This window comes from Aptenodytes patagonicus, chromosome 4 (genome assembly GCF_965638725.1).
Source record: "Aptenodytes patagonicus chromosome 4, bAptPat1.pri.cur, whole genome shotgun sequence".
Classification (NCBI taxonomy): Eukaryota; Metazoa; Chordata; class Aves; order Sphenisciformes; family Spheniscidae; genus Aptenodytes; species Aptenodytes patagonicus.
In genome coordinates, this window is record NC_134952.1 from 52,065,461 (window position 1) to 52,081,730 (window position 16,270).

The 16,270-nt window shown below is 46.2% G+C and overlaps 1 protein-coding gene across 3 annotated transcripts in view; it reads left to right on the top strand.

The window, feature by feature from the left end:
* Positions 1-3,260: 3,260 nt before the first annotated feature.
* The window catches only part of HERC3 (HECT and RLD domain containing E3 ubiquitin protein ligase 3), a 53,053-nt gene continuing 40,043 nt past the window's right edge, over positions 3,261-16,270 (top strand). For all 3 annotated transcript variants that reach the window (XM_076336739.1, XM_076336740.1, XM_076336742.1), the window contains exons 1-2: positions 3,261-3,302; positions 8,193-8,450. In XM_076336739.1, the coding sequence (XP_076192854.1) occupies positions 8,225-8,450 (226 nt within the window). In that variant the 5' untranslated portion in view covers positions 3,261-3,302; positions 8,193-8,224. The remainder of the gene's footprint in view (positions 3,303-8,192; positions 8,451-16,270) is intronic.

Below are 16,270 nucleotides of genomic sequence, written 5' to 3' on the forward strand. Positions count from 1 at the left end.
TGTCCTCAAATAAGCCCTGCTTTTGTAAAAAAAACCCCGACCTTCAGAGGGAGCAGAGTAGAGCGCTCCTCTGTCATTTTCTGAAGTGAATTTGAGCACCAAGCTGTGTCCACGTTTTCTCAAGCAGTGTTCATTATAAAGTATGCAGGGGAATACAACGTGAGTGAGCCTTGCACTCAGCTATGACTTTAAAAGGCTTTATACAGGCAGCAAGAGTGTATTGAACCTGCAGCAGGAATTTTTTTTAGACCACTCGTCTGATCTGATTGTCACCTGTAGAGAAGCGCAAGAGCCTGGCAGAGCAGCTGATGTAACCAGGGTGGATCTGAGGCAATCAGGACACCCCGTCAGCTTGTAAGCCATGAGAAATGAAGGAGGTAGCCTGGTGAAGTGTGTTGGGGTGAGCTTCATGCTGGTTTTGCTGCAGAGGACACCACGCAAGAATACCACTTCCATGGGAGGTAGCGGGACCTCGCCTTGGCTGGCTAATCCCCAGATGAGCCCCTCTGAAAAGCTCTTCCCTAACATGGAAACGGCCAAAAAAGAAAAAATACAGAAGAGTTCATTGCTTCCAGAGCAACACAGAGACATCAATGGCCACACAGAAGGATTTTTCCTACCCATAACAGCTTTCTGGCCCAGATGCCTGGGGCATAGACTTGTGGCGCACGCGGGCAGTTTCCCTGCGGTGGCATGCTCTGCGGCTAGCTTTCCTCCCCTCCTCAGGCTGCCGTATCGGTGAACAGCTCTGACAACAGGCAGGACTGAGCAGGCATAAAGCATCACCACCTCCGCACAGCCCTGTTAAAAGGTCCGTGCCATCGCCCATTGGAGCAGAAGGCTAACGGCACCTAGTGAAGGACTCTGGGGGAATATACCTACTGGAAGAGGGTTCACAGGGCAGGTGAAAGCTGCCAGCCACCTTGTCTTCCTTTGTGGAGATAACTCTGATGAATAATAACTTGTATTGCCACAACATTCAGGAGAGCTCACCACATGCTTGCCCATGTGGTTCTTGACACTGGATTGCTGTTCAGCTGCTTGGGGGAGAAGAGAGGTGCTTTGGAAATCAGGATGAGCTGCGGATTTTGGCGTCTCTGGATATCTTCAGACCTGATCTCTGGATGACCTAACCCATCAAGGAAATGGTGAGCTGCATGTTCTCTTCTGGAGAAGGTCCAACCTCGCCATGGGCCTGCCTAGGGCAGCCCTTAGCCAGCAGGGAGATGTGGACTCCAGCCTGACCCAGCCTGACCACCCTCAGGTCAGGAGGACCCATGGTGCGATGAAACCTGGGCTCTTATGAAGAAATCAGCAGAAGTAGCAGCCTCCAGAGGGAGCTGTGCACAGTGGAGTGTGGGGACACAAACAGAATAGGTTTATTTTGGTGTCTTTATTTGATTTTACCCATTTATGAAGGACCAGCCTTGAAAGTTCTCCACAAACCTGAAACGTAGCAGTTAGAAATTGGTTTAAGCAAGAGATTCCTGGCTCCCTCAGACAAATTCCGGGCTTTGCTCCCTCATCTACTTCTTTTTTCACTTTTTTGTGTGTATCTTCCCCTCCTTGACTACTCAATCAGAAACAGAGGAAACCGAGTGTAAAGGGAAACGCTGACTATTTTGCAAAGGTCTCCAGATGATGAAATAAATAAAACAAAAACAAACAAAGGAAATATTTTTTTTCTCTATGCTTTCAGTTATTCCAGAAGCTGTTTGTAACACTGGTTAAGTAAAAGCTATTACGTCACAGGTGTAATTTTACACTAGAGAGTAGCTCTTTTTATGCTAAACATGCATGATGCATGCAAATACAGGTGAATTTTTATCTGATACATGACACATTGCATGCTAAGTATGCAAACACTGCAAACTGTCAGAGATGTAGTGTAAGGGAGATGAATACTGTGGGCACTCGACTTACTTTAGGGACCTCTTCCCCCCACCCTGAGCCCTTGCAAACATCTCTGTGTGGTTTGCTCAAATACTGACTGTCATTTTGACAGTCTGAGTGGGATCCAGCTTGTGCATTGCTCTTGTGGCATGCAGAGTCTTTTTCTAGTGGATGGCATTAAAATCAGAAAATGAGTACTCGGGAGTTATGTAATTGCTTGCTCATTGGCCTCTTTTTCCCCCCTCTTTCTCCCAACAGAGATTTATACTTTGACCACAAATATTTTCCTAAGGTTGAAACTCTGTATGAGTTCCTAAACAAACAAGCCTGCCAGGTGCCTAGAGGCCACGTAAAATGCAAGATGAAAAAAAGGGGAGGGGAAAGGAACTCACTATTGTTATTAATAAGTGATATTTCGTGCTTAACAAAACCGAGAGTAATTTTAAACAGTGGAAAGCTGGCTTTCCCTCGAGACCTTCGTTTAGAATAGCTTAAATTCTAGAATATTTGCGTACGCTTAACTTTGCCCATTGATTTCTATTGTCTTTAGTGCAGCTACTGATCTGCTTAGCCTGTAAGACTTGCTAAATCCCTGCAGTCACAACCCTCGGCCGCGGTTTGCGGCGTGAGCTGGATATCCACAGCGCTCAGCCTTTGGCAGCAGCCTCAGCTTCCCTGGCATTTCCCCACCAGCGGGAACGTGGGGATGCCGGTTGACCGCAAGGAGCTCTGACCCCAAGCAGTGCCCTGGCTTCGGGGAAAGGAGATTCCCTGAACAGACCTTCCTGGGGGACGAGGCAGAAATGGCAACACAACGTCCCCGAGGAGGTGTCGTCCCCCCTGCCCCAAGAAGCAGGCTACAGGCACTGCCAGACGCCAGCAGGCCGGGGAACGCCGGAGGGCCGGCTGGCTCCCTCCTCACCGCTGCTTCCACCAGGCTGGCCATCCAACCCCTCAGCACCGGGAGCCGGGCGTGGCCCGGCCTGAGCGAGGCACGGCAGACGCCCGGCCAGGCGACGCCAGCCTGAAACAGCCCGTCACGCTGCCTCGGGCCCGGCCCGCCGCCGGCCGGTGCCGTGGGCTGTTCGGGCGTTGCGTGCCCCGCGCGGGGGCCTTCCCGCACCCGCCCCACGGGCCCGGGGAAAGCGCTGAGACGGCTGGGGGCGAGAGGCGGGGGATAGCGGGAGCCGCCGCCGTCGACCGCCGGCTGGGACCCACCGGCTGACAGAGCGCCGCGCCCCACCCCGCGCGGGGCGGGGCGAGGCGCAGCGCCCGCCGCCGATTTGTGCTCCGGGGCCTGCCCCGCGCTTCCCATTGGCTGTCCTGCGCCGTCACTCCCGCCGGCGGCGGCGGCATCAGGGGGCTGGACTTCCTTGTTGCCGTGGCGGCAGCGGCGGGGCTGGCGGCAGGTGAGCGGCGGGGAGCGGGGCCGCGGCTGCGGCCGCCGGGAAACAGGGCGGGGGTCGGCGGCAGCTGCCTGCCGCTGCTTGCCCCGGGCGCCCTGCTCGGCGCGGTCAGAGCCCCGCCGGCGTGGGCCCGGGCCCGGGCCCGTTGCGCTGGGGTCGGGCCTGGCCTGGCCGGGCGCGGCGAGTGCCGGGGGAGGGAAAGCCTAGCTCCCCGTCGGGGCCGCCGGTAGGGCTGCTGCCGGCCCTGGTACCGAAACTGTGTGTGTGGGAGATGGGGCTAAAAGGCAACAGCGGCAGCGCGAGGGTGCGCGGGGCAGCGCGGCGGCATGGCGGAGCCCCGCGGCCCCCCCTGCTCGCCGCCCTCCCTGGCGCAGGACGCGCGTCCCCGGGCAGGGCTTCTCCGGGCCGGTGCGGGGAGCCGGGGGTGGCAGCGGGGCTGCGGCAGGAGCCGGTCGGCGCTGCTGCTGAATCACCTGGCGCGCCTGGCTGCGGGGTGGGCAGGGGGTTGCTGCCGTGGGGTGCTGGGGCGGGGGCCGCGGGGCTCCGAGGCCGCTGCTGTCGCTCCCTGGCGCCGGGGGGGTCGGTGTGCCCGCCGGGCCGCGCAGAGCTCGCTGGAAACGGCCGGTCTGGGTGTGGGAAGCAGCGGCAGCGAGCACGGAAGCCAAGAAGCCTGTGTCTGGGGTGAAGGCAGGGAGGTGTTCTTACTGGGATTGCAAAATGGAGGTGATGTGGGTCTTGTTTGACCTTATCTATTTTTAAATGCTTTCTATGGGGTTGCCTCTAGCTGAGGGCATGTGGTTATACAATGGAAATGCTCTGTTTCTGCTTTAACTTATTCGCTGTTACACCTTGCATTCTCTTGCTCTATGGCCTGGTCTACACTGGACACTAAGTTGGAGTAAAACGAAGGCAAAAGGAAGAAGAAAGTGGGCTTGGAGGCTTAGTGGCAGAAAGGAGCAGTAAATTCCTTCATTATTGGGCAATGCTGATAAAAGGAGCACATTTGCTAGCTGAAATCTCACAAACAACAGGGAAGGAAAAAACTGTTTATTCATGCCCTGCCAGTTGGCAGATCTCTTTGTTTAGAGAGCATTCATTCAGCCTTGAGTGTTGCTTGTTGGTATTTACTTAACTAACTTTCCCAGAAAGGGTGCAGTTGCGGTCACAGCTATGGCTTTAGAATATGTTTGTATGATTGTGTGAAGAGACTGTGTGTGTCATGACAGCTATTAAAAAGAAAGAAAAGAGGGAAAAAAAAGCAAAATAAAACACATCCTGTCATGATCTTAGATACAGCGTTATTATTTTTACCAAACCACCAGGGTTGTTTTGTCACCAAAGGATATATACTTAGTATGTAAGCTGAGCCTTATTGTAGCAGAGGGTGGATCTTCCACCCACAATAGATTTCCTCAAAATATGCCCCACAGCGTGAGGTTTTCCTATCTCTGGCTGTGCTGTGTACATCCTTGCTGTTTTGATGGTGAATTATTCCTGGAATATCAGGGTTTGAGGATGTTGGGTTATACCTTCCCCCCTTCCCCTTTTTCTCTGTAAATGACCAGCTTTGCTGCATTGCATTTGTTCTTATCTCTAAAACGTGAATACCAAGCTGGCTGTGTTGTGATCTGTGAAGAAACAGGAATAGGTGATGTGGTTGGGTACTGCAGCTCTTGTGCTTTTTGCAATCCAATTTTTAAAAGGGACTGGGAACTTTAATGCCCTAACTGATGTATTTAAAAAAACAAACAAACAAACCACCTTCTGTAAGGGTTTGTTCTCTGAAGATAAAAATCCAACTTTTTTAAGGTGTATTGAGCTGAGCGCTAGGAATAATTAGTCACTTTTAAAATTTCAGATAAATGAATATGAACCTGATCTATATCTTATATGTGTTGGTGTATGTGCAGACACATGTCTGTGTTAGTGCCTGCCCACACTAGAAACTTTTTATATAATTGTTTCAGTATAAGGAGAGTGTGCAGCTTGTAGAGGTAGTTTGCAGTGTAACATGCATTTTTACTTTCTCCACTAATGTCAGAGAAGAGTAACTGCCTTAACCAGATTGGAAACGGAGTGTGAAATTGTCATTTGAAGCCCTGTTGTGTTTCAGGACACAGCTCCTACTTGAATACATGATGTATTAAGACTTACGTCTTCAAAATAAGTAAATTAAAAATGTGGCTCACCAGGCCATTGGAAAATATTTAGCTGTGCCCATACACTCAAATGAAAACCAACATAGCCACTTTCCACTCTTGAGTGGAAAGTGCTGCTCTGTCTCCTTGGAATAGGGCTGCAAAGGGATTTATCAGCAAAATGTTTGGAGGATGGGGGGGTGGGATTCAATGGAGATAATTTAAAAAAACTAACCAAAAATCTAGTTAAGATCGGATTTTCTAAGGGGTCTGGCATCCCTCATCGTCTGCCGTAGGGATTGTTAAACTTCAGGGTGCTTCAGAAAATGTGGCCACTAGCATGAATGAGGGTTGAACTCCTCTGAAATATGACCCTAGTGTGCATATGAATTACTGGGAGTTTGAACTCTACTGTTTTAAATAGTCTTACCTAGAGGAAAACCATCTCTTACCAATCACGTTGCATCCCCCTGCCCATTACGGCAACTTCTTGTGTGGAATATGAACACAAGGAAAGTAATTAAAATATTTTTAGCATTTTAAATGAAACTAGCACTAGGAAAGATGATGGTAGTCTATGGGGAGCAGACTGTTCAGGAACCCTTTTAGAAAGATATCCCAAATTAATATTTAGCTCATGTTGTACAATGTCATTGTAGTTCAAGTCATAGTGGTGAAATCTTTTCAGCTCAGAGGCAACATCCACTGATACTAGCAGGGAGTGTGATCTTTGGATCTTCAGGTTTGCGGGTATTGTGCTGCTTGTATCTTCATAACAAGGTAATTCCCCAGGCTGAGAGAAATGGCAGTCCCAGGTTTCTGCTGTTTAAGATGACAGTTTTGAAATGATTCCCTGCCTTAGTGTTGCCACCTTCAGGGTGTTGCTTATGCTGGGTTTTTTTGAGACAGAACGTGAAGTTCACTATAAATATAGCAGTTGTCATTTAAAGCACATGCATGCACTTCAATTTTACTGTGTCCCACGGCATTCCTATTCTTAGCGTAGGTAATAGCGTAGTCAGTGTAGAGGGTATCTTCCATCAGGCTTTTGTGCTGAGGGCAACCAAGTACAGAGTGTACACAATGACTGATTTAACTAGACAGAGCCTTGTAACCTCCTGCTTTTTCCTCTGAGTGCTTTGGAGCTGACCAGTGATAAGCACATGTGTGGATGTGAATGAATTGTATGCTATAAAGGAGCAAGGGCTGTTAGAGATAAATGGGATTCATAGCATGCTTTAAAGCACCTAATAAGAGATCCTAGTAAATGGTTAGTGGTAGGAAATTGCACCGCTGATGAAGTACAACTGGAAAATCCAATCCTCTTCCTCCTCCATCCAGCTCAGTCCTGCCTCAGTGGAAGGGACCACACCTGACTGCGTGACCACAGCTGACAGGCAAGGATAGTGGGGTGAGATGAACACCTGTTGCTTGGGGCTTAGATTAGGAAAGGCTTTATTGCTAATACCTGGAGCTTGAATTAGCACCAGGCTTTGGAAACAAATGGAATGCATGTGTTTCCTATCTGCATAGGAGAGGAGGAATCTTGTTTCCCTGAGGAATCTTTGGTGCTTCAAGGGTTATGTTTTGCTTTTTTGATCCTGTGCTAAGATAGTAAATGATGCTGCTGTAAATTGCCTTAGTTTAAAACTTGGTGTGGTGAGTCATAAGACTTGATGTCTTGGATCTTTTATTTTTGCCTCTTCTTTCTTCTTCCCTTTACAAAAAAAAGCTTTAATCGGTTTCTGGTTCAAGCAGAGGAGTTCTTAATGTCTTATTAGTATAGCTTGTTTAACAAATAACCCAAACCTATTGAGATGAGGACTGACAAGGGAGTGTTACTAAAGTCTTTCACATGCTTCTTCTGGAATGAAAGTGGTTTCCCTCCCCCCAGCTTTTATGCATTAGCATCCTGTTGTCATTATCAAGTTCAGGCTGAGTAATTCCTTGGGCTTTTTATATTGCTATGTTTTTTCCTTTCCCATGTTACCCCACTCTCTGAAATCCCTGACTCTCACTGAGTGTAGCACAAAAGATAATGCCTGACTGCTGGCAAGTTGCATCAATGTTATCAGTCCATTGCTGTCAGGGCCAAGCTGTCAGTGTGCTGCTCCATGTGAACGGCTGCTTCTTGAGAAATTCTTGCTGCAGTTTAGGGATGTGTGTGTGTACATGCACATACTTGGGTTGCAAGAATGTGTTCAGTTGAGCAAAATACTTCTTAATCCGGATTTATCAGAAATAATACAGTTCTGCATTGGCCAGTACACCACAAATACCTAGGTTGGTCTGTTCAGGACTAGTCTGACCACCTTTCAGATAATTTTTAAAGATTTCTTTAAGCAGTGGTTCCAAATATAACACTATAACTCTAAAAGTCCAGGTTCGGACCTGTTAGTCTAAAAAGTATTACAGTTGGTTTGGGGAGTTGGTTAGTTTTTGGTTTTCAAAGCAGTGATTTTTCTGAAATAAAAGCTCAGGTCTGCAGAGTTTCAGAATACTTCTACTGCCCTACAGATGGAGATGGCCAGGGCACGAAGGTGCTGACTCAGTACCTGAGCTGAGCTTTCTTAATTCCTCTTTGTCTGTGTAATGGTGGAAATCCCTTTTTACTGGCAGTCCACAAGCCTGACAGACATGCAGGGAATGCCTTTTTTGGTTGTTTCCGCCTCCTGCTCTGAGGAGCTTATCTCTGTAGGATCACTTGTTGGGTACTTGCTTCATTCACACTCCTTCCCCTGTTTCTCTCGCCCAGGAAGGATACATGACTTGCTGAAAAGAGAGAAAATGCTATGCTGGGGATACTCGTCTTTCAGACAACCTGGGATAGGTAGCAACCTCCAGGTCATCATTCCTGAACCGCAGGTGTATGGATTCATTCATGACAGAAATGTCAAGGAGGTGGCATGTGGAGGAAACCACTCCATGTTCCTGTTGGAAGATGGGGAAGTATATACCTGTGGCTTGAACACCAAAGGCCAACTGGGGCATGACTGTGAAGGAAGCAAGCCAGGTAAGTCTGCTTTTTAGATGTGCTTTAAACTGTCTTGAGGTTGGTGGGCTGAGAAGATGAAACTGCTTTGTGTTGATTGCTCTGGAGCAGCTAACAGAGCTGAAGATCATGTGTAGTAACACAGTAATGATGCTGAATAATATTTGCTGGCTCTGGAAAGCTAAAGCTGAGCAGCATGGGTGGGGAGACAGGTCTGCTCAGTTTGTCTGGGAAATGCGTCAAAACAGGCAAGCGCAGATGGTCTCAGGGCAGATTTGTGTTATTTGGCATTATATTGCCTTTTTATAAAAGGGAAGAGAGGGCCGTGAGTCACAAGTGTCTTCTGCTTTGTCTTTCCAATTGCACTGTGCCCTTATGCCTACTCTTGTTCGGTTATAGTTGGGAATTTTGTCATTTACATCAAAGAGAAGAGATCTGTGTTGAATATAGTTGTGGAGGACAAACTTGGTTTTGGCCAAGAGGGTTTATAAATTTTGTTTTCCCCTCTTGGAAATCTCTTGTTGACTTGTGCCTTCACCCCTTCATACTTTCTTAGTCTAGAAGAAGGTCGTTCTAGCCTTGTATTCCCCAGACTCAAACTGCATTTTCTTTGTTGTGTTCCAGTGGGCAGAACCTGTGTGTGCAGAACCACAGGCAGCTAATGCCTCTCTTTCCCAGGGTCAAGGAGTGGTTTGGTTGTGTATTGTTATTTTGAGAAACCCTGAAACCTTTCTTATGGACTTTCTTTTGAATGTTGGCCTTCCAATTCAGCTTTCATTAACTTCTTCGTTTTGACATGTGGTAAAGATACAGGTATTCTGTTTCCATAAAATAATAAAAATTCCTCCATGGGTAATTAGAGCAATAAGACATCATCTTTCCTCAAACTGCAGGCTACCCTCTGTAGGGCTTGGCCTTCTGTAGCGTACTCTATTATTGCATGATAGATGAGATGCATACAGAATAGCCACAGGTTCCCCATGTAGTATCTGCAAATCTGACCTGACTGATTCCACTGCTCCTTTTTTCTGTCAGTGTGTCTTTTGTCTCTCTTTCAAAATGGGGTGGTAGATGTTGGATGTCTGTGATGCTGGATTAGAGAAGTTGACCTTGAATCTGGCCTCTCTTGCTTTTCCTACAAGTGGTTTCCAGACAGTCCTGACCTCTTTTAGTAATTATCAGGAGTGCTTAAGTCCTCTCTGTGCACAGCCACTGTTTCTCTTCTGAGGACTTGTAAATTTAGGCCCTGGAATAAATGAGCAGCTTAGTAAAAGGAAGCCAAACCTAGTGAATATTCCACCCAACCTGATGAGGATACTTCATCCTGAAAATCACCTAACGAGCTGCATGCCTCTAGTGCAGAGGCCCTAGAAATTCAGTACTGTTCTGAGTGCTGTAAAGACGTGTACTCTGAGAAACATCTTTGGGCTAGCCTGCCATTTACCCATAAAATAAATCGAGCATAAGATGATAATGAAAATGGAGGCTTCACAGTGAGAAGATAATCAGAGCTGGAAATGTAAACCCTGAATGCTGTAGACCTCTAGCAACTAGGTAATCCTGCCTTCAGCTAGGGCTGTAGAAGAGGGGCAGTCAGAGATTTGGAAATAGAAATAAAAAGTTCTTTGGGTTTGATGTCAAGTGCCTTTCTTCTACCCCTTAAATTAAGGGACTGTTGCTAAGATGTGACACTAACTCCCAGTTATCCTGCAGGTTTCATTTATTCTGAAAAAGGTTCTGCAGTGCTGCTCTGAGAAGCCTGTGACCACCTTTGAGAAACCGTGTTTCTATACCAACACAGCACTACTGGCTGTGCCTGCAGTGGGGTTTCTGCTGGCTGGGGCAGGTGGGAGGGATGTGCTGTAAAGCAAGCAACAGCTTCCCTTTTTAGCTCATGGTGAACAGTCACAGCAGTCTTTATGATAACAACAGTAAACCAGGAGAGACTGCTTTGTGTGGGTCTGCTTTGGCTTGCAGCAATGGGAACTGAATTTCTTGGTTCTCCTTTGCAAACAGGAACAAGAAGAATCAAGCCCTCTTTCACTCCCATCTCCCCTGCATGGGATAAAGATGACCTTATACCTTCTGTATAGAAAGGCATGTCAAAGATCATCTTTCTTGTTCTCCATTAGTTGTGGACCTATGAATGAAGCCATGTCTGATAGGAAGTGAAGATGTATGTATGGGGTATAGGGTCGTGAGCTGATGAAGATGATAGAGAGAGGTGTCTGAGGTGAACAGGAGAAATGCCTGGAACTGGGAGTCTTGCAGCTGCATCTCTGCAGCCTCTGCTGGACAGGGCAGCGTGGGCTGAGGCCTCTTAGTTTTACTGCCTTATGGCTTGATTCTGCCTAGCCTGTGAGGGCAGCTAGAAGTGGCTGACCTTTGCCCAGCTCTGGAAGTGAGCTGCCTCTCCTGCTGCAGGAGGCTGTGACACAATACTGATTGTCCCCTCCAGGCAGCCCCTGGATAGCCCCCTTTGGACTTCAGAAATGCTTACCGCGGCCTGCAGAGTGGCTTGGTTGTGTTAGAGAGTAACATCAAGACACATGCAGGGGGTCTTGAACCTTTTGAAGGCTAGATGACTTCAGGTGGGTGGAGTGATCTCCTTCCTGCTGCCCAGGTCTGTGCTTGTAAGAGGAAACTCCCTTTTATCTCTCACTTTTTGTGTGTGTATGTGAGGCTTATGCTGCCAGCAAGCTAAAAGCTTCAATTAGTGTTTTCAGAATATATGATCATGTTGTTTAATCAGAGGTGGTTATTTCCCAGGATGATGTCTGCTTGTGAATAAAATTCTGGGACTTTGCAATGCACTGAACAGGGATCTAACCCTGTTCTCCTTGCGAAGCTTGCAGGTTTTACTAGTGACTTCCAGTGGGAGAAGAGTTGTTATATTTGTAGTGAGTGCTTTTGAAGACTTTGCCTTCCTTTCTTCCCTTACTATGTATTCCAAATAATTCTTTTTTTCCTCTTGTTCTGCTGCCCATTTACACATATCTGTAGTAGGAGGATTCAATTTTTCTTCTCATTCATGCTACTCACAAAAATGTCAAAGTGGCACAGACTCGTTTCAACAGTTCCTCTTAGAGGAGTCCTTTAGAGGGCACATTTTGAAATTAAAGAAACTTGTTAATTAAAAAGCTGTGTTTACTGTCACATCAGCTGAGCTTGTGGATGTAATGTAGAGACAGGATAGCAGCCGGCGAAGTGATTCCTGTGCCTCTCCGCTACAGGGAACAGAAATTACTGGGGGAATATGAGTCAATAGAGGTTTATTTTCTGGAAGTGCCCTTTCATTAATTTTACCACCGCAATGTGAAATCCAATATTTAAGATGTCTAAGAAGTTTATCCTAACCAAAAGAATGTTCCTTTGGACTAAAAGCTAACAGCCTGTGATCATTTCCAACTCCCCACTTCTGAGCTAGGGTAATACTGGGTGTGCCACTCCTATGGGCTCCATCAAGAGCCACCTCCCCACATTGTCTTGCTATTTACTGTTTCATTCCTTCTTTGAATTGTGGTGGTTAGCAAGCTACTTGAGGAGTCCATCCCTCTCAGGGATGGATACCTGGCTTTGTTAATATTGAAATGATTGTTTTTCCTCACCTCTTTTTTCTTTTTTCCCCTGAAACAGTCCATAGTTTGTGTCTCTGCAATCACTTGGCAGGGATGCAGAGGGGGAGATGCTGTCCCAGTGTTCTTTCACTATGACCATAGTTAATAAAGCTTCTGTCTGACCTGTCCTAATTTTCACTTGTGGTGTTATGCACTTGGGAGTCCCCAGAGTCTCTGACAATGCCTTAGGAGAAGCAACTTGGAGAACTTAGTTGTGAAGTATTGAGCCTACTGTTCTGCAAAATCAGTCTGAGTTTGCATTAATTCCCTGAGCATCATCAGGTGTTAACATACATTATGTCTCTGATGGGAAGTGATAATTTTGTACTGCAGTAGTTTAGGAAACAAGGAATCTATTCTCCGTAGCTATATCTAAATTTCCACTTCTTAAGATCTGTAATCTCACTTGGATTGATTTTTCTTCAGGTCAGACGTGATGTCTTGACTCCCTGTGATGATTCTTAGATAAGCGTGTCTTAGCTGAATGTGCATGCATACATATGCTGGGGAACAAAAGACAGGCCCAGGTACTTAAGGTAAAGGCTCTTTTGGATTTGGGCTGAATTACAGAGGAGTGTGAAATAACTAGCTGGTTGTTAGCCATTTGTAAAGCTTTAAAAACATGCTTGAGTCTGAGACGTGGAACTTGTTTTCTGGTCTAGAGATTTGTTCTCTGCAAGTCATTTGGACTTCATCTGACTTCTGCTACTGAGAAAACCTGGGCTTTGGTAATTAGTGTCTCAGGAGAGTTACATGAAAATGTCTGGTGCCAAATTTGACTCAAACCTTTCCTCTGGTAACATACAGCAGCCAAACCCATGCTTTTTTACCAAATTTCCTATCTGCATGCAAATGTGCAGGGTAGCACTGCTTCTGTGTGCTTTGTGGAATCTATCTGCTCATAGCTGCAGGGCTAGAAATATCATTATGTTCAATCTCTTTCAAGAAGCAGGAAAAAAACCCACCAAAACAAAAAACCACTACATGATCCCGATCCCCTGGATTTCTCTGAACTCAGTGGCCTTTCTTTTCAAACATCAATCCACTTGTCCTGAACTTCAGCACACGGTTACAGTGACCAGAGACCTTGGGTGCTCACTGTGGCATGCCTGTTAATCATAAACCCTGTAACAGCTGAGAATTCAGATGTGTGACCTGCTTGGAATGACAATCTGTATGGATCTTCCTCTTTTAGACTCTTCCTGGTGGGTGGGAAGTGAGCCAGGAGGCCCTGATTGCTCAGGAGGAGGAGAGGTGGCAGGGCTTGTGTTTGTTGGAAGCAGCTGTGGAAATGAGCAGTTTGCAGATGAGGAGGTATGGCTGCTGCATTGAATAGGTAAGGTTGAGAGCTGCTCACAGGTGGGATGACAGTGGCAGGAGAATGGTTAGTTCCCCCTGCCTTCCTCCTCTTTGCATGAGGAGTGAAACAAGAAAAAAGAGCTTAAACATCAGTAACTCCAGGAGGTTCCACTAAGCAGGTGGATGTGAGACAGTTTTGTCTCCCTCTTTGGGCATGGAGCTGAGGCTCAGCACGCAGCTATTGCAACACTTCCCAAGTGGTGTGGTCTGGCAGAGTCCTGCTTTGCATTCATCACATTTTCTCTACACCCCCAAAGCAGAGCCACAGGCTGTAAAAGATGTAGTAGGGGTATGGCAGCCCTGCTTGTAGGCATTGGTCCTGCCAAAGCCTGGGAGGATGTGCCTGGAAACAAGCATGCTGAGGGATCTGCGGGGAGGGATGGAGCCATCTGGGGGATAGAGAGACCCTTGCAGAGTCAGGCCTTCTGTGCTGGTCTGCAGCAGCTGACTTTAAACTGGAAAAATAATAAAGGAAGGATTAGGACACAATTTATGTTTCAGCACCTATTGTAAATTTTATTTGTAAAAAAGAGTCAGATTATTAAGCCGGCCACCCTTTGTGGAGTCGCATATGTTCATTTATACTCATCCCTTTCCCTCCTTTGATCGCTCACAGGATCTGATGAAGCTATTTGAGGTTGTTATGCATTCACTAGTGACTGCAGCAACATCCAGCAACATGGACTTGTGTTGTGGTTTGTCCATCTCAGCTGAACTGGTGCAATTTGGGCTTCAGGATGATTTTAGGTTTCAAAAATTAGAAGGCTGGATTTAAAAATGACTTCATTGAGAAACAATATGTATATGGTCGAATGAGAAATAAAATCAAAGGAAGTGCTTTCCCTTAGGTATCTTAAATATGCATGTATTGTGTTGAATTGGATGGCTGAGGGCTCTGAATATGCCAGATATTTATAGTGGTCTGTTTTAGAATTTGTGTGGTCTGGATCATGAGAACTGACTTCTACCAATACTCTCTGAGGCTGCAGGATTAGGAGAGCCTAAACTGAGGGGAGAGATAAGGCTCTTTAGGAGAGCCTAAACTGGTAGAAATCTGGTTTCTTGTCAGTAAAGAAACTTACAGTCTGAGCCTGAAATGGCTGTAATGTGTTCTCAGATGTGTTCTCAGATGTAACTCTGAAGTGCTGTCTCTAAAAACAAAACACCCCCCACCCCATGTATTGTTACAACCACCAGATTTCTCTCTTGATTTCACTTTGAGGGGTAAAAGCAAGAGTGAGCCCAGGGAAGTAAGATACTTTTTTTTTTAGAATCAGTACAGCCTATTTTACTGGGGATATGAGGGACCATTTTAATGTCTCTTGTCTCGAAAGGCAGAGGTGCAGTAGGAATGACCAGCTTTTTGCCCTGTAATTGGGGATTTGTAGGGTAGTTTAGCAACTTAAACTTGCATTTATCTTGGTCATATTTGTTATTCCTGTATCGTGTACTATTCAGAGGATTTCTGAAGGTGCAACAGAAATAAAGGCTGTCCACATGCCTGGCTTGAAAGGAGCATGAAACCCTGCTGTTGGCATGGTGTGTGGCACTAATGACTGTCCCCTCTCCTGCAACCAAAGATGGGCTCAGGATAAAATGGGTGGGTAGCTCTGTGTGTGGTGAGGTAAACGGAGAGGGCAGGAAAGAAGCTTGAGGTGATAGACACAAGTTTTCTGAATGCCTCAACCTTTTTGTACTCGGAATAGTTGTCCGAGTATGAATGCGTAAGTAGGGCTGACAGTCCCAGCTTCTAGGAGATACTTCAGTAGTTTGGTGGCTGTTGATGCTGGAAGTTCATTGCTGTCTTCAAGATGTGTTATGTAACACAACCACAGGTGATACGTAGTTACTGGGCAGCTTTTGTATAGGTGGGGGTCTATGAATAGACATCTGAAATAAGAAATGTCTCCCCATCAACTCCAAAAATTCTATTCACTCCCAATAAAGCAGCCCAGGTGCTTTTCCTCAGTAAGGATGGCTTTTCCCTTGCCTTAATATCCTATGTTTCCTTTGCATGAAAACATGCAGTCGCGTGTTTTGAGGTAACAAAGCCTGAGTTTGGTAAAGGTGAATGTAAAGCATTCTGTCTGACTTGATCTTGAAGGCTCACAAGAGTGTGTAGGGTCTTCAGGGTGAATGTCCCCTTTCCTGATTAAAAAGGGGTTAGCTTGTCTTTCAGTGTGTAACTATTATATGGAAGGCCTGAGTTTGATTCTGGCTCATGGTGTATGCTTGTTGCTTGCTCTGTCTATAGACATCAAATCTTCCAGAAGATGCATAACTATGTCTGTGATGACTTTAAGTTTGACTCAGTCAACATTAAACAGCCTGATAGTCCTACTTAAGCTATATTGGAAGGAAGAATTTATCTCAAAGATCTTTGAAACTTCTTTTTCTTCTCAGAAATGAAATATTTTTGATACTTAAGGCTGCTAGCAGAAAACAGCTGTTCTTACAGCAGAGCTGTGAAATGTTCACTCTTTTAACACCTGACCTGCCTTTTGAACAGCTGCCTGCTGATATAAACTCACCAAAAAGGAATGTACAGATGCTCATATCTCCTTTTTTTCAGAATGCCCTTCAAATTTTACAGTAGAGAAAATTAATAAACTTTTGTAAATGTTTAATAGGACTGCATTAATTACCTCCCTTTCCCAGTCACCGTGCTTCTTTGCAGTAATGTATTTTCAAGCAGTATTTGTGAACCTGATGGGGATGTCACTGAAAGCAAGAGCAAGGGTGCTGTACTGAATCTGCACTGTGCCAGGTGTGGCTTTTCAGGAATGTGTGGCTTTGTCCTGCTCCCATGCAAATCACTGCAGGATTGAAATAAATGGGAACAGAGTGAGGAGCACACCAAGTGCC